At 39.6% G+C, this 18,953-nt stretch overlaps 1 protein-coding gene across 8 annotated transcripts; it reads left to right on the top strand.

Moving 5' to 3' along the window:
* Positions 1–657: 657 nt before the first annotated feature.
* Positions 658–18,403, top strand: LOC139751999 (SOSS complex subunit B1). Of its 8 annotated transcripts, none has more exons than XM_071667760.1 (5): positions 658–923; positions 4,428–4,513; positions 9,793–9,902; positions 12,149–12,249; positions 17,472–18,403. In XM_071667760.1, the coding sequence occupies exons 1-5, from the start codon at positions 889–891 to the stop codon at positions 17,854–17,856; spliced, it is 717 nt and encodes a 238-aa protein (XP_071523861.1). In that variant the 5' UTR covers positions 658–888; the 3' UTR covers positions 17,857–18,403. The 8 variants fall into 8 exon arrangements, with proteins under 8 accessions (XP_071523861.1, XP_071523866.1, XP_071523865.1 ...); XM_071667765.1 differs by having other exon boundaries at positions 664–981; XM_071667764.1 differs by having other exon boundaries at positions 783–923; positions 4,382–4,513; positions 17,472–18,006.
* Positions 18,404–18,953: the final 550 nt, after the last annotated feature.

The raw sequence follows: 18,953 nt of genomic DNA, 5'->3' as shown, positions 1-18,953 counted from the left end.
ATAGTTTGACTGATTTGCCCAACAGATATCTTGAGCATCTCATTTGTAAACTGGTTCATCATTTTTGATTGCCTGTTGTGTTTGCATCACTCAGCCAGTAATATTTTTCTTATGATAAAACAATAGGTTGTCTCAAACTTTAACTTGGAGCGGCGAATATGTTGTCACTACCTGCCATTTTGCATTGATTTCGACTGATGGTAAATAAATGTCCTATTACTATTTGCGATGAAATATAAACTTGATTTCAGGAATAAATCAGGCATGTGTTACAGAAAAAATATCCATGTTCTTTACGTGTTTTTATTATTATTAAAAAAGTGAAGGCTGTTTACAGAGACATTTACTACAAGTTTCATCAATTCTAAAAGTTAAAGGAACACGATGTATATTTGACCAATGAACTATCATTTAAGACGTCACGTGACCATACCAATTTCCTGAACATATGGTATTGAGAAAATGTGGAGGACAAATTTCATAATTTCAATAAAAATGACGATATAGAATTAGTTATTAAATCTTTAGGTCCATTGATATTTTATTCATGTTTAAGGAGAGAAATTTAATGATTGAATATCTGCCACTGAAAATAGTACAGTCATACATGAGCTCCATACCTAATCCTACATGATAAATGGTAAAGGAAGCCACGGCCTCTCAATGGGTGCCTGACGTTGGCATCTAATGTTGCGAGAGACAAGTTGTCCTATCCCGTCTTCTTCCCTAAAATTACGCTAACCTACATTTCCTATAGGGCTCTATTACGGCTCGCTGGGAAGGTTGGGGGCTTTCTTAGTCTGTTCCTTCACCAGAGCTTGTAAGAGCGGATGGGAGTGTAAGAAAGGGGTGGAAAATCTGTCGAGATCCAGAAAGTAGCAGTCGAGGATGGCCAACCATAGGAAGCAGAGCGACGGTGCTCGGTAGTTCAGCTTTCTTTCATATTTACGTGTGTTCGTCGTCCTCGTTCAGATAATTTGGGTAAAAGTATGAAGACTGTTGTTCCCTGACTGGCTCAATGTAATGTATCGTAATATTTAGAAGGTGAAGCAATTGTAATGAGAAGTTTTGGAGATGTGGCACCGGGCGTGGCCCTGATGCCAAACGTATTGTTATGATGAGTGCGACGCTGCCACTTCTCACATCCCACCACACCACCACCACCATCATCATCATCATCAAGTTTTCCACACTAAATTATATATAACTTTAGCCAGACACGATGAATTCCTCCAGTGATTCATCAACAATTGAGTGAGTGAGGGATTGAGTGTGTGAGATAGGTAACCGCTAATTGCCGCTTCCCTCAATATCCAGAAAAAAAGGAGTGTGTTAAGCAAGGACATGAAAAATACGAAGCTTTTACACTACGTTAATTGTGGCTCAGATGGTTTAGTCATGCATGATTATATATATATATATATATATATATATATATATATATATATATATATATTGCATCCATGACTTCCCTCTATATAAGTAAAGCAATAGTTTGATCGTACATATTTATTATAAATATAAATATTTATTTATTTATTTTATTTATTATACTTTGTCGCTGTCTCCCGCGTTAGCGAGGTAGCGCAAGGAAACACACGAAAGAATGGCCCAACCCACCCACATACACATGTATATGCATACACGTCCACACACGCACATATACATACCTATACATCTCAACGTATACATATATATATATATATATATATATATATATATATATATATATATATATATATATATATATATATATATATATATATATATATATATACACAGACATATACATATATACACATGTACATAGTTCATACTGTCTGCCCTTATTCATTCCCATCGCCACCCCGCCACACATAAAATAACATCCCCCTCCCCCCTCATGTGCGCGAGGTAACGCTAGGAAAAGACAACAAAGGCCCCATTCGTTCACACTGAGTCTCTAGCTTTCATGTAATAATGCACCGAAACCACAGCTCCCTTTCCACATCCAGGCCCCACACAACTTTCCATGGTTTACCCCAGACGCTTCACATGCCATGGTTCAATCCATTGACAGCACGTCGACCACGGTATACCACATCATTCCAATTCACTCTATTCCTTGCACGCCTTTCACCCTCCTGCATGTTCAGGCCCCAATTATTCAAAATCTTTTTCACTCCATCCTTCCACCTCCAATTTGGTCTCCCACTTCTTGTTCCCTCCACCACTCTCCATGTGACCAAACCATTTCAAAACACCCTCTTCTGCTCTCTCAACCACACTCTTTTTATTACCACACATCTCTCTTGCCCTTTCATTACTTACTCGATCAAACCATCTCACACCACATATTGTCCTCAAACATCTCATTTCCAGCACATCCTCCCTCCTCCACACAACCCTATCTATAGCCCATGCCTCACAACCTTATAACATTGTTGGAACCACTATTACTTCATACTCATTTTTGCTCTCTAAGATAACATTCTCTCCTTCCACACATTCTTCATTGCTCCCAGAACTTTTGCCCCCTCCCCGACCCTGTGACTCACTTCCGCTTCCATGCTTCCATCTGCTTCCGAATCCACTCCCACATATCTAAAACATTTCACTTCCTCCAGTTTTTCTCCATTCAAACTTACCTCCCAGTTGACTTGTCCCTCAACCCTACTGTACCTAATAACCTTGCTCTTATTCACATTTACTCTTAGCTTTCTTCTTTCACACACTACCAAACTCAATCACCAGCTTTTGCAGTTTCCCACCCGAATCAGCCACCAGCGCTGTATCATCAGTGTACAACAACTGATTCACTTCCCAAGCTCTCTCATCCACAACAGACTGCATACTTCCCAGTCTCTCCAAAACTCTTGCATTCTCCTCCCTAACAATCCCATCCATAAACAAATTAAACAACCGTGGAGACATCACGCACCCCTACCGCAGACCAACATTCACTGGGAACCAATCACTTTCCTCTCTTCCTACACGTACACATGCCTTACATCCGAGATAAAAGCTTTTCACTGCTTCTAGCAACTTGTTTCCCACTTCATATACGCTTAATACCTTCCACAGAGCATCTCTATCAACTCTACCATATATCTTCTCCAAATCCATAAATGCTACATACAAATCCATTTGTTTTTCTAAGTATTTCTCACATACATTCTTCAAAGCAATCACCTGATCCACACATCCTCTACCACTTTTGAAACCACGCTGTTCTTTCCCAATCTGAGGCTCTGTACATGCCTTCACCCTCTCAATCAATACCCTCCCATATAATTTCCCAGGAATACTCAACAAACTTATACCTCTGTAATTTGAACACTCACCTTTATCCCCTTTGGCTTTGTACAATGGCACTATGCACGCATTCCGCCAATCCTCAGGCACTTTACTATGAGCCATACATACACTGAATATCCAAGCAGTCAACAACACAGTTTCCCCCTTTTTTATTAAATTAGTACGATAGTCACTTGATTCACACGTTGCTATCCTTAGTATGACAGACACTTGGTTCACATGTTGCTTTCCTTAGTAAAACAAACACTTGGTTCACATGTTGCTTTCCTTAGTATGACAGACACTTGGTTCACATGTTGCTTTCCTTGATATAACAAACACATAGTTCACATGTTGCTTTCCTTAGTATGACAGACACTTGGTTCACTTGTTGCTTTCCGTGATACAACAAACACTTAGTTCACATGTTGCTTTTCTTAGTATGACAGACACTTGATTCACATGTTGCTTTCCATTTGTATGACACATTTAGTTCACTTGTTGCTTTCCCTTAGTGTGAGAGACACTGGTGCACTTTTTCTTTTCCCTTAGTATGACTGACACTTGATTTACATGTTGCTCTCCTTTAGTATGAGATATCCATGGTGCACTTTTTGCTTTCCCTTAGTATAACAGAAACTTGGTTCACATGTCGCTTTCCCTCAGTATGAGGAGGACATGAAGAGGAGAATATTTATATCATACTTGATAAGTCAGAACGTGATCATCTGCATCCCTTATATGGTAGTAGTTTAATGCATGTGAAAGAGATCATATTAGATTTTGGTGCTAATATACAGAAAAGCATTAATGGCTTGAAAGATACTTGTAATGTAGCTGAAAATTGATATTTATATATTTATCAGAAATAAATGAGCACAGGAAATGTAAGATCAATGTCTGTGTAACAGGCACACAGACTGTACTTAAATTTGAATTGTTTGATAGTAGAAAATGATCAATACTTGGGGCCCTGTTATTGGAAAACTCGTCTCCATACAGTGCAAATAGGGAATTACAGAATATGGTGTTGCAGGGAATTTGAATTGCAAAGTTATAAAAACATTGTGTTTTATACTTATTTTAATGATCATTTGTATTTCAGACAAGAATTACCAGATGATAATATTCCCCATAAACTCTTTCTGCAGCAACATGGATTTCCTCTACACACCTATTCGAGATTTGAAGCCTGGGATGAAGAATTTGCGACTTGTCTTTATTGTGTTAGAAATAGGTAAGTTAGTGCTCATAATGACAGAGCCAGGTATAAAGAACTTGAAACTTGTCTTTATAGTGTTAGAAATAGTTAATACTCTTAATGACACAGCCAGGGTTGTTGAAAATTCTATGAAGTTAGTACTTTATGATGCAGCCTTTACTCACAAACTGGTTTCATAATGACTAAGTGTTGAATATGAAAAAAGGATGGCATTAAAAAGGGTGAGTGAAAATATACAAAAGGGTGGGTTTAAAAGTTTGAATATTAGAAGTGAAAAAATATGATGATGAGGATGTTTAGTGTCTATAAGGAAAATTTGTAACTCTAGCACCATACCTCTGATTTGCCAAGACAAAAAGTTTTACCAACAATCTGATATAATGAAGAGTGTGATGTGATCTGAGGCACCCAAAACTGCAAAATTTGAACATGTAAGTTTCATAAGGCATTTGTTGTCTGCAGCACGTTACCTACTGACCTGTTTCCAATGTTGCGAGCCTAGTAGATGTTGCGAGTACGAGCCTAGTATCAATATAAGCATAGTATTGCTTTGTCAACCCACTGACCTCTAATATCTACACATGAGATACTTTGCCTCAGGGAATTGACTGCAAGTATCCCTTAAGTGGGATCTCTATCGAAAAGTCTCTACACATCAGTAGGGGTGTTACTCAAAATTTGCTGTCTGGTAACTTAGAATGTATATCCATACATTAATCCATATTATTTTCTCATGAGTGGCCTGCAACAATCACAGAGTTGAAGCAAACAGTACAACTTCTTAACCTTGCACGAGCCAAACAAGGAGACTCAAATTATTACATGGACTTATTAAATATGCTTGACTTGGACATTGTAGAGGAGAGTAATAGTGAATCAGGTGGATGTAGTTTTTATGAAGGTGTGGAAGAACAAAGACAGGGGGCAGAAGAGCATGATATAGGCAACAGTGAGATGAAGGTGATCTTGGTCACAGAGAGAGGAGGGGAGGTGGCAGAAGGAAACAGCAGCATAGTGCAATGTTGCATTGGTTGTTTATCTTATGGGAATGGATGGATCTTACCAGATTCACTCCAACACAATTTGTTTTTGACAGGTAATTCAGAAATAGCAGGCACCTGCTCCATCATTGAGAATTCTGAGGAGCTGGACTATTTTAAGAGTATTTTGGTAATGATCTGATGGAGTGATAGTGATGGAAAGAAATTACCATAGCAGTTTTGTGTAAGAAACATACCCATATTCAAGCTCCCCTATCACAGGTGCCATATTTGTACCAACATCACTCAAGAGCATAGTGCAGAAAACACTCCATATGTACTGAATGGGATGTTCCTAAATTTTTTTGTGTGTACTTAATCGCTGTTTCCAGCATCAGTGAGGTACCAACAAGAAACAGACGAAGAATTGTCCATCCTCTCACATACACATGTGGCAGGGTGGCGACAGGAATGGATGAAGGCAGCAAGTATGAATATGTGCATGTCTGTGTATGTATATGGTGAAATGTATAGGTATGTATATGTGCATGTGTGGGCATTTATGTATATGCATGTGTATTTGGGTGGGTTGGGCCATTATTTCATCTGTTTCCTTGCGCCACTTCGCTAACGCGGGAAACAACGACCAAGTATAATGATAATGATAATAGTAATTTATTTATTTATTTATAGTTATGTTGTCTCACCTAAAATACTAGGATTGCTATATTTTTTCTCCAAATGGACTCTTAAATAGTTGTATTGTCTCTCCAAATGACCAGTATAATAGTTATATTGTCTCTCCAAGTGACCAGTATGATAGTTATAGTGTCTCCAAGTGACCAGTATGATAGTTATATTGTCTCTCCAAGTGACCAGCATGATAGTTATATTGTCTCTCCAAGTGACCAGAATGTTAGTTATATTGTCTCCAAGTGACCAGTATGATAGTTATATTGTCTCCAAGTGACCAGAATGATAGTTATATTGTCTCCAAGTGACCAGTATGATAGTTATATTGGCTCCAAGTGACCAGAATGATAGTTATATTGTCTCCAAGTGACCAGAATGTTTGTTATATTGTCTCCAAGTGACCAGTATGATAGTTATATTGTCTCCAAGTGACCAGAATGATAGTTATATTGTCTCCAAGTGACCAGTATGATAGTTATATTGTCTCCAAGTGACCAGAATGATAGTTATATTGTCTCTCCAAGTGACCAGTATGATAGTCATATTGTCTCCAAGTGACCAGTATAATAGTTATGTTGTCTCTCCAGTTGACCAGTATGATAGTCATATTGTCTCCAAGTGACCAGTGTGATAGTTGTATTGTCTCTCCAAGTGACCAGTATGATAGTTATATTATCTCCAAGTGACCAATATAATAGTTATATTGTCTCTCCAAGTGATCAGTATGATAGTTGCATTGTCTCTCCAAGTGACCAGTATGATAGTCATATTGTCTCTCTAAGTGACCAGTAAGATAGTTATATTGTCTCCAAGTGGCCAGTATGATAGTCATATTGTCTCCAAGTGACCAATATAATATTTATATTGTCTCCAAGTGACCAGTATGAAAGTTGTATTGTCACTCCAAGTGACCAATATAATATTTATATTGTCTCCAAGTGACCAGTATGAAAGTTGTATTGTCACTCCAAGTGACCAGTATGATAGTTATATTGTCTCCAAGTGACCGGTATGAAAGTTGTATTGTCTCTCCAAGTGACCAGTATGATAGTTATATTGTCTCTCCAAGTGACCAATATAATAGTTATATTGTCTCCAAGTGACCAATATAATAGTTATATTGTCTCCAAGTGACCAATATATTAGTTATATTGTCTCCAAGTGACCAGTATGATAGTTATATTGTCTCCAAGTGACCAATATGATAGTTATATTGTCTCCAAGTGACCAGTATGAAAGTTGTATTGTCTCTCCAAGTGACCAGTAAGATAGTTATATTGTCTCCAAGTGACCAATATAATAGTCATATTGTCACTCCAAGTGACCAGTATGATAGTCATATTGTCTCTCCAAGTGACCAGTATGATAGTTATATTGTCTCCAAGTGACCAGTATGATAGTCATATTGTCTCCAAGTGACCAATATAATAGTTATATTGTCTCCAAGTGACCAGTATGAAAGTTGTATTGTCTCTCCAAGTGACCAGTATGATAGTTATATTGTCTCCAAGTGACCAGTATGAAAGTTGTATTGTCTCTCCAAGTGACCAGTATGATAGTTATATTGTCTCCAAGTGACCAATATAATAGTTATATTGTCTCTCCAAGTGACCAGTATGATAGTTATATTGTCTCCAAGTGACCAATCTGATACTTATATTGTCTCATCAAGTGACCAGTATGATAGTTGTATTGTCTCTCCAAGTGACCAGTATGATAGTTATGTTGTCTCCAAGTGACCAGTATGATAGTTGTATTGGCTCCAAGTGACCAGAATGATAGTTATATTGTCTCCAAGTGACCAATATAATAGTTATATTGTCTCATCAAGTGACCAGTATGATAGTTGTATTGTCTCTCCAAGTGACCAGTATGATAGTTATGTTGTCTCCAAGTGACCAGTATGATAGTTGTATTGGCTCCAAGTGACCAGAATGATAGTTATATTGTCTCCAAGTGACCAATATAATAGTTATATTGTCTCATCAAGTGACCAGTATGATAGTTGTATTGTCTCTCCAAGTGACCAGTATGATAGTTATGTTGTCTCCAAGTGACCAGTATGATAGTTGTATTGGCTCCAAGTGACCAGAATGATAGTTATATTGTCTCCAAGTGACCAATATAATAGTTATATTGTCTCCAAGTGACCAGTATGAAAGTTGTATTGTCTCTCCAAGTGACCAGTATGATAGTTATATTGTCTCCAAGTGACCAGTATGATAGTTATATTGTCTCCAAGTGACCAATATAATAGTTATATTGTCTCCAAGTGGCCAGTATGAAAGTTGTATTGTCTCTCCAAGTGACCAGTATGATAGTTATATTGTCTCCAAGTGACCAATATAATAGTTATATTGTCTCCAAGTGACCAGTATGAAAGTTGTATTGTCTCTCCAAGTGACCAGTATGATAGTTATATTGTCTCCAAGTGACCAATATGATAGTTATATTGTCTCTCCAAGTGACCAGTATGATAGTTATATTGTCTCCAAGAGACCAATATGATACTTATATTGTCTCTCCAAGTGACCAGTATGATAGTTGTATTGTCTCCAAGTGACCAGTATGATAGTTATATTGTCTCTCTAAGTGACCAGTATGATAGTTGTATTGTCTCTCCAAGTGACCAATATGATAGTTGTATTGTCTCCAAGTGACCAGTATGATAGTTATATTGTCTCTGCAAGTGACCAGTATGATAGTTGTATTGTCTCCAAGTGACCAATCTGATACTTATATTGTCTCTCCAAGTGACCAGTATGATAGTTATATTGTCTCTCCAAGTGACCAGTATGATAGTTGTATTGTCTCCAAGTGACCAGTATGATAGTTATATTGTCTCCAAGTGACCAATCTGATAGTTATATTGTCTCCAAGTGACCAGTATGATAGTTGTATTGTCTCTCCAAGTGACCAGTATGATAGTTATATTGTCTCCAAGTGACCAGTATGATAGTTGTATTGTCTCCAAGTGACCAGTATGATAGTTATATTGTCTCTCCAAGGGATAGGATATTATCCTTGCTTGAGATTGTTTAGTCTTTCAAAGAAATGCCTCACAAATAGAACCTGAAGTACTGGCTTAAATATCACTCATCTTTAAAATTTTGTATTGACTGTAACCGGACAGAAAATGTACTTGGGCCCTAAAAATAGTAAAAATCAGTATGATTTGAATGAAAAGACTTCCTTTTCCCTTAAGCTGGCAATACTTCTCATTATATACCTCAAAGTTCCAGCACTTGGCCTAGATTTAAGCAGTGTTAAACATGCTTCCATTCTGCCATACTTAACCAGGTTCTTAAACATTTGAATATTCTCTTACCAACTTCATATTTTTTCAGCAACCAACATTTTTTCAACACACTTTCCAGTTATTTATACTTGTCATGTACAAAGATTCTTTAAAGGATAGCTTGTATAGCTTTTGTTAACCAAATGCCATTAATTCTTTTCAGTAATTTGGTATAACAAAAATATGAGATATATTTCATATATAGATAGTTTTTCTGTGCATTATGTTTTCTTAGAGTTTGTTACTATACACAGGACTATTATATATTTGGAAAAAGGCGAGCATTTTGTGGAATGTTCACTTAGCCATCCATTTTCATGCAGGTCGACCAAATGTGACAAAAGAAAATCATGAAGTACGATCAGTGAAAGTGGCAGATCGGACTGGCTCAATCAACATATCATTGTGGGATGAACCGGGTCAGCTGTTGCAGGTGGGTTGATGTTGGAGTGAACCAGATCATTTATTGCAAGTGGAGGGGTAATGTAAGATGACAGACGTATGTTCCTTGTAGCTTAGTCTTAAATAAATGGTTTGTAATGGCTTAAAGTGTTGTAGCCAAGGATGATCTGTTGCACATTTTTGTTAGTAAAATTTGGGTAGTGTTAATTTGGGGCAAGTGTAGGATAAAACATTTTGTTGCAGATAGCAGCTTAGTGTCAGATGAAACAGATTTTCTCAGGTACATAGTTGGTTATTGTGAACATCCTTTTTACATCACAAGTTAATATGGGATGAACTGACTATCTATTCCTGGTGGTGTGGTGAACTGCTGTTACTGATGATAGGTTACTTTGTTGAATTGAACCACCTGATTTGGGTGATGGATTAATGTGAGTTGAACTGGATATCTGTTGTGGGTGACAGGCTAATGTGAAGTAAACTAGACTATCTGATGCAGGTGATATGTTAGGGTTATTTTGGTGTGAACTGGACCATCTGTTGTAGCTGTTAGATTGCTGTGAACTGGACCATCTGTTGTAGCTGTGTTAGATTGGTGTGAACTGGACCATCTGTTGTAGCTGTGTTAGATTGGTGTGAACTGGACCATCTGTTGTAGCTGTGTTAGATTGGTGTGAACTGGACCATCTGTTGTAGCTGTTTTAGTTTGGTGTGAACTGGACCATCTGTTGTAGCTGTGTTAAATTGGTGTGAACTGGACCATCTGTTGTAGCTGTGTTAGTTTAGTGTGAACTGGACCATCTGTTGTAGCTGTGTTAGATTGGTGTGAACTGGACCATCTGTTGTAGCTGTGTTAGATTGGTGTGAACTGGACCATCTGTTGTAGCTATGTTAGTTTGGTGTGAACTGGACCATCTGTTGTAGCTGTGTTAGATTGGTGTGAACTGGACCATCTGTTGCAGCTGTGTTAGTTTGGTGTGAACTGGACCATCTGTTGTAGCTGTTTTAGTTTGGTGTGAACTGGACCATTTGTTGTAGCTGTGTTAGTTTGATGTGCACTGGACCGTCTGTTGTAGCTGTTTTAGTTTGATGTGCACTGGACCGTCTGTTGTAGCTGTGTTAGTTTGATGTGCACTGGACCGTCTGTTGTAGCTGTTTTAGTTTGGTGTGAACTGGACCATCTGTTGTAGTTGTGTTAGATTGGTGTGAATTGGACCATCTGTTGTAGCTGTTTTAGTTTGGTGTGAACTGGACCATCTGTTGTAGCTGTGTTAGATTGGTGTGAACTGGACCATCTGTTGTAGCTGTGTTAGTTTGGTGTGAACTGGACCATCTGTTGTAGCTGTGTTAGATTGGTGTGAACTGGACCATCTGTTGTAGCTGTGTTAGATTCGTGTGAACTGGACTATCTGTTGTAGCTGTTTTAGTTTGGTGTGAACTGGACCATCTGTTGTAGCTGTTTTAGTTTGGTGTGAACTGGACCATCTGTTGTAGCTGTGTTAGATTGGTGTGAACTGGACCATCTGTTGTAGCTGTGTTAGTTTGGTGTGAACTGGACCATCTGTTGTAGCTGTGTTAGATTGGTGTGAACTGGACCATCTGTTGTAGCTGTTTTAGTTTGGTGTGAACTGGACCATCTGTTGTAGCTGTGTTAGATTGGTGTGAACTGGACCATCTGTTGTAGCTGTGTTAGTTTGGTGTAAACTTGACCATCTGTTGTAGCTGTTTTAGTTTGGTGTGAACTGGACCATCTGTTGTAGCTGTGTTAGATTGGTGTGAACTGGACCATCTGTTGTAGCTGTGTTAGTTTGGTGTAAACTTGACCATCTGTTGTAGCTGTTTTAGTTTGATGTGAACTGGACCATTTTATGTCAGTTCTGTCTTCTGTATATAATGATGATAATGCAAGGCTTGATATTCTGGAAATGTCTTGCCAGCTGTTGTCCACATCTGCTTTTGAGGGATTTTCTATATAGGATTATACGGAACTGTGTAAGAGTGAGGATGCATGGAAGACGTACCAGAGCCATTCTGTTGGATGTTGAAAGACGGTATATTGGAGTTAAAGAAATAGGTGGATATTAGATAGTGAATATGAATGAGGCAGAGAAATGGATTTTAGGGGTTATGGTGCTATAAGAGTAATATATACAGCATCTTGTGGTGATGGCACAGATGTAGGAGAGGATTGAGTTCTGATGTTTTTTAAATGTTTAACAGTCTTCTTATTGTTCAACAGTGATTATTTACTACTGAATGATATTCTTGTTGTTCCAGCCTGGAGATATCGTTAATTTGACTAAAGGCTATGTCAGTGTCTTCAAAAATTGCTTAACATTATATGTTGGCAAAGGTGGTGATTTGCAGAAAGTCAATGAGTAAGTACTATACATCTTACCATGTGTTAATCAACACAAAACATATTTATGTACCAACCACAAATACTTTCTTGACGTTGCAACCATTACATACTGCCAACATGGACCTGTTTTATTGCCTAGTTAACACTGTTTACAGATGTACTAACCTGTCAAAACTCTTCCCAGATTTACTGCCAGCAGAAGCTGTCCTCACATGTACTAACCAGCAGAAGCTGTCCTCACATGTACTAACCAGCAGAAGCTGTCCTCACATGTACTAACCAGCAGAAGCTGTGTTCACATGTACAGACCAGCAGCAGCTGTCCTCACATGTACTAACCAGCAGAAGCTGTCCTCACATGTACTAACCAGCAGAAGCTGTCCTCACATGTACTAACCAGCAGAAGCTGTCCTCACATGTACTAACCAGCAGAAGCTGTCCTCACATGTACTAACCAGCAGCAGCTGTCCTCACATGTACTAACCAGCAGAAGCTGTCCTCACATGTACTAACCAGCAGAAGCTGTCCTCACATGTACTAACCAGCAGAAGCTGTCCTCACATGTACTAACCAGCAGCAGCTGTCCTCACATGTACTAACCAGCAGCAGCTGTCCTCACATGTACTAACCAGCAGAAGCTGTCCTCACATGTACTAACCAGCAGCAGCTGTCCTCACATGTACTAACCAGCAGCAGCTGTCCTCACATGTACTAACCAGCAGCAGCTCTCCTCACATGTACTAACCAGCAGCAGCTGTCCTCACATGTACTAACCAGCAGAAGCTGTCCTCACATGTACTAACCAGCAGAAGCTGTCCTCACATGTACTAACCAGCAGAAGCTGTCCTCACATGTACTAACCAGCAGCAGCTGTCCTCACATGTACTAACCAGCAGCAGCTGTCCTCACATGTACTAACCAGCAGCAGCTGTCCTCACATGTACTAACCAGCAGCAGCTCTCCTCACATGTACTAACCAGCAGCAGCTGTCCTCACATGTACTAACCAGCAGCAGCTGTCCTCACATGTACTAACCAGCAGAAGCTGTCCTCACATGTACTAACCAGCAGAAGCTGTCCTCACATGTACTAACCAGCAGCAGCTGTCCTCACATGTACTAACCAGCAGAAGCTGTGTTCACATGTACAGACCAGCAGCAGCTGTCCTCACATGTACTAACCAGCAGAAGCTGTCCTCACATGTACTAACCAGCAGAAGCTGTGTTCACATGTACAGACCAGCAGCAGCTGTCCTCACATGTACTAACCAGCAGCAGCTGTCCTCACATGTACTAACCAGCAGAAGCTGTCCTCACATGTACTAACCAGCAGAAGCTGTCCTCACATGTACTAACCAGCAGAAGCTGTCCTCACATGTACTAACCAGCAGCAGCTGTCCTCACATGTACTAACCAGCAGAAGCTGTGTTCACATGTACAGACCAGCAGCAGCTGTCCTCACATGTACTAACCAGCAGAAGCTGTCCTCACATGTACTAACCAGCAGAAGCTGTGTTCACATGTACAGACCAGCAGCAGCTGTCCTCACATGTACTAACCAGCAGCAGCTGTCCTCACATGTACTAACCAGCAGAAGCTGTGTTCACATGTACAGACCAGCAGCAGCTGTCCTCACATGTACTAACCAGCAGAAGCTGTCCTCACATGTACTAACCAGCAGAAGCTGTCCTCACATGTACTAACTAGCAGAAGCTGTGTTCACATGTACAGACCAGCAGCAGCTGTCCTTACATGTACTAACCAGCAGAAGCTGTGTTCACATGTACTAACCAGCAGAAGCTGTCCTCACATGTACTAACCAGCAGCAGCTGTCCTCACATGTACTAACCAGCAGAAGCTGTCCTCACATGTACTAACCAGCAGCAGCTGTCCTCACATGTACTAACCAGCAGAAGCTGTCCTCACATGTACTAACCAGCAGAAGCTGTCCTCACATGTACTAACCAGCAGCAGCTGTCCTCACATGTACTAACCAGCAGCAGCTGTCCTCACATGTACTAACCAGCAGAAGCTGTCCTCACATGTACTAACCAGCAGAAGCTGTGTTCACATGTACAGACCAGCAGCAGCTGTCCTCACATGTACTAACCAGCAGAAGCTGTCCTCACATGTACTAACCAGCAGAAGCTGTCCTCACATGTACTAACCAGCAGAAGCTGTGTTCACATGTACTAACCAGCAGCAGCTGTCCTCACATGTACTAACCAGCAGAAGCTGTCCTCACATGTACTAACCAGCAGCAGCTGTCCTCACATGTACTAACCAGCAGAAGCTGTCCTCACATGTACTAACCAGCAGAAGCTGTCCTCACATGTCCTAACCAGCAGAAGCTGTCCTCACATGTACTAACCAGCAGAAGCTGTCCTCACATGTACTAACCAGCAGAAGCTGTCCTCACATGTACTAACCAGCAGAAGCTGTGTTCACATGTACAGACCAGCAGCAGCTGTCCTCACATGTACTAACCAGCAGAAGCTGTCCTCACATGTACTAACCAGCAGAAGCTGTCCTCACATGTACTAACCAGCAGAAGCTGTGTTCACATGTACAGACCAGCAGCAGCTGTCTTCAGATTTACTGACCAGCAGAAACTAGACACTTGAATACTGAGTGATAGCTACTTTCCTGTTATACAGTGACCCTTAAACACATCCATGCTTGTATGCTGACTGGCAAGTACCCTCCAAATATTAAGTGGCTGGTAGACATGTCCATACTCATTTGCTGACTGTAGATACTCCCCAAATATTAAGTGACAATTAGACATGTCTCCACTTGTATACAGAGTGGTAGATACCTTCCAGATATTAAGTGTTCAGTAGAAATGACCACACTCATTTACTGATTGGCAGATACTTTCCAGTTATTGAGTGATCATTAGGCACATCCACACTTGTATACTGTTTGTTAAACACTTTCCAAATATTAAGTGATGAGTAGATAAGTCCACACTTATACTGCCTTTGTAGGTATTCTCCAAATTTTCAATGACCGGTAGATAAGTCCACACTGGTGTATACTCTCCAAATATTGTAACCAGAAGACATGTCCATGCTTGTATACCTACAAGTAGATGGTTTCCATATTAAGTGACCAGTAGACATGTTCCACACTTGCATACTGAGTGGCAGATACACTCCAAATTTTAATTTTAAGTGACCAGTAGACATTTCCACACTCCTGTACTGACTGGTAGATACTCTCAGTATTAAATGACCATTAGGCATGTCCAAACTCATATACTGACAGGTAGATACTCTCCAAATATTAAGTGACCAGAAGAAATGTCTCTCTGTCTTTCTATACCTCTGATGCCCTTTCCGTATGGGAACTCCCACAAGGGGTTGGCCATGACAAAAGAATCTCAATAACTGATGAACCCCAATGCCAATTCTTAGCCTTTTCTGTCTCACCTTAACAGACCACTGACAGTGTTTTCAGAGGCTCCTACCTAATTTTCTTTCCAAGTACTTTTACATAATGTGTCTATGTAATGTTCCAATATACTGCTCTCTAATGCTGACACCTAATGTCCCTACTTGCTACTTCTAACTAATGCTTATACCTAGTTCTATTAATGTTCCTACGTACTACTTTTATCTCTTGCTCTTCCCATTTTGCCTAAAGTCATGGCTAGCACTTACAGCTCTCTGCAGGAAAATCTAGAGTTACGAGGAATGGATTGTGTGAGTTAAGTGTTGTCAGGTTGTATGAGTGACAAGGAGAGATTATATTTTCGTGGACAAAATGCCAGCATTCCACATGTGGGTGAGACAGAAAGAAAAGACAGCTACATGGGTTAGAGGAGTGCAAATTGACAACCACTAAAGTGCTGGCTCACTACACAGCCAAAGCTAACCCTCTTGATACCCAGGTAGGTAGCGCTGGCAATATGCCTCCCTGGTTGGTGGCTGCCTACCACATACTACCAACCAGTAGACATCACACTTGTATACTGAATGGTAGATGTCCAAGTATTAAGTGATCTGGAGGCATGTCCACACTTGTATACTGACCAGTAGATAGTCCCCAAATATTAAGTGACCAGTAGACACATCCACACTTGTATACTGACTTGTAGATACTCTCCCAGTATTAAGTGATCAATAGACATGTTCACACTCATATACTGACTAGTAGATACTTTCCAAATATTAAATGACCAGAAGGCATGTCCATTTTTGTATACTGACTGGTAGAAACTTTCCAAATATTAAGTGACCAGTAGATATCTCCACACTTGTATATTGACTGGTAGATACTCTCCAAACATTAAGTGACCAGTAGATATGTTCACACTTGTACACTGATGGTTGGTACTTTCTTTAAATTAAGTGATCAGTAGAGATGTCCATACTCATATAATGATTGGTAGGTACTGATAGTAGTTAGTAAGCAGCCATCAATTAGGGAAGTATATTACTAGTACTACCTGCCTGGGTATTGGAAGGGTTTTTGATGGCTGTGTATTGAGCCAGCACTTCAATGGTCAAGTTGCAGTCCTCTTAACCCAGGTAGCTGTCTTTTCTTAAGCCTCACCCACATGCAGACTGGTGGCATTGTGTCCACAAGTGCACAATCTCTCCTTGTCACACATAACACTTGACAAGTAATATACACAGCTTATTCTTCATAGCTCCAGATTTTTCTGCAGTAAGTGCTATGCACTAGCTGTGCCTTTTGGCAAAATGGAAGGAGCAGTATGATAGAAGTGGTGGGTAAGAACTTTAGGCAGGAGCATTGGGTAGAAATTGTAGGTAAAAAAGCATTCGGTAGCAGTAGTAGGTTAGAACATTAGGTAGATACATTAGATAGAAATAGTGAATAAGAACATTTAGCACTAAAGGCTAAGCAGTGGCACGAGTTCACCAGTTATGTAGACTCTTTTGCCATTACCAACCCAATGAGGGAGTTTCCAGAGGGAACAGGCATCAGAGATATATAGATATAGATACCGGCCAAATATTAAGTGACCAGTGGACATGTCCACACCAAAACTATCCAGCAGACACTATCTGTGCACACTAATGAACAAGTATCAGATTGTCCAAGGTCTTGTAAAGATATGTAGTTCTGATTTTTGTTTGTACATACCTTGAGCAAGTGATATTGAATTTATGAGTGGAGAAAAATAATAAAGATCCTTGAAAAACAACATGTCTTCAGTGCAGTAATATTAATTGTTCTATAACTCATTGTTATAGTTTTTTATTCCTATAGGTTTTGTATGCAGTTTTCTGAACAGCCAAATATGTCTGAGCCAAACCCAGAACTTGTGGTCCCAAACAAAGCAATATGTGGTAGTGGTGATTCTGGAAGTGGTGGCACAAGAGGCTCTGGGTCACAGGGAGCCTCAGGAAACTCAAGTGGAAGCCCACTTGTAGACTCTGTACGTGATCCAAGATTACAGAAACCCAGCACAAATGGTGGAAACATGGATCCACGTGGAGGAGGGGGAAGCAGTGTAACAGCTTCCAATGGTCACCACAATGCAGGAGGAAGACATGTGGTGGGTAATTCCACTGCTTCCTCAAATTCCAGTAAAAATCGAAATCACACACAAACAAATAGACAGACTTCTAAGAGGCAGATCATCCATGAATGATAATTAAATAGCAGATATTTTTGGTGTAACAGGAGCTTGATAGAAGATATTTTTGGTGTAGCAGGAGCTGTGATTCCTTTTTGTATGTGGCCATGAACATATCCTGTAAAACTGCAACATTTGACCTAGGTTTTGCTTGGTGAAGCCTTATAAAACCCAATCAGCAAATAAACCTGGGCTGTGTATATTCTTATTGTTCAGAAATTGATTTGTGAAATGCCTGTCAATCTACTGTTTTTGTGATTCAATTGTATATAGGAAAATTTTTTATAAAGAATGTCTATAATGTAATTTTTTATAGAACTGTTATAAGATACCTCCATTATGTGAAATCAGGATTAACAATGCATATTTATGTGTTGGTAGAATTCCTTAGGATTCAGTAGTTTTCCAGTTGCAGATCTCACATTATAGATATCAGTCTTTCCAGTGGGCCCAGATTAAGGTCCAAATATTTTATAAGTATAGCCATTGTGTTTTGTATACCTGATGTAGTTTTTGAATGTTGTTTGTATGTAATATATGTAAATATATATACTGTATAAAACATTTATGTTATACTTGACCAAAATTTATGTACTTGATCTTGTATATCGTATGATAGTGTCATCACTGGTACAATCCAAGTGCACATAGGTATGTTGTGAATGAAAAGTCATATTTGTTCAGGTTGTATTATTGTCAGTGGATGAAAAGATCAGTCTTATTAAAGAATTCACTCCAAAGAAGGTCAATCTTTTCCTGTTACTGATTGTAATGCAACCTAGATGCTTTTGGAGACATGTTAAAGGGATACTGGGATTATGTTATAAAAGAGAAACAAACGCATTCATAGGCTGCCCAGGGTTAAGTGCATAGGTTAGAATCCTAGTAGCAGCAGTCAGTCCATAGTCAACCCAACTGTTCATCCACCCTTAGGGGTTAGTTGATAAAATGGATACCTGGCTTAGGCTAAGGAATGCATGTATAGTGCCATTGCACATAGGCAAAGGGGATAAAGGTGAGTGTTCAAACTACAGAGGCATAAGTTTGTTGGGTATTCCTGGAAAATTGTATGGGAGGGTATTGATTGAGAGGGTAAAGGCATATACAGAGCA

Source organism: Panulirus ornatus, chromosome 12, assembly GCF_036320965.1.
Source record: "Panulirus ornatus isolate Po-2019 chromosome 12, ASM3632096v1, whole genome shotgun sequence".
Classification (NCBI taxonomy): domain Eukaryota; kingdom Metazoa; phylum Arthropoda; class Malacostraca; order Decapoda; family Palinuridae; genus Panulirus; species Panulirus ornatus.
This window is presented reverse-complemented; position numbering and strand designations above follow the sequence as displayed.

Bases quoted from the DNA above. Each gene is read 5' to 3' on its own strand.
- LOC139751999 (XM_071667760.1), top strand. From the start codon at position 889: ATGGCCAACCATAGGAAGCAGAGCGACGGTGCTCG. The intron at 4,514-9,792 runs GTAAGTTAGTGC...ATTTTCATGCAG, and splicing joins CTTTATTGTGTTAGAAATAG to GTCGACCAAATGTGACAAAA. The intron at 12,250-17,471 runs GTAAGTACTATA...TTATTCCTATAG, and splicing joins GATTTGCAGAAAGTCAATGA to GTTTTGTATGCAGTTTTCTG.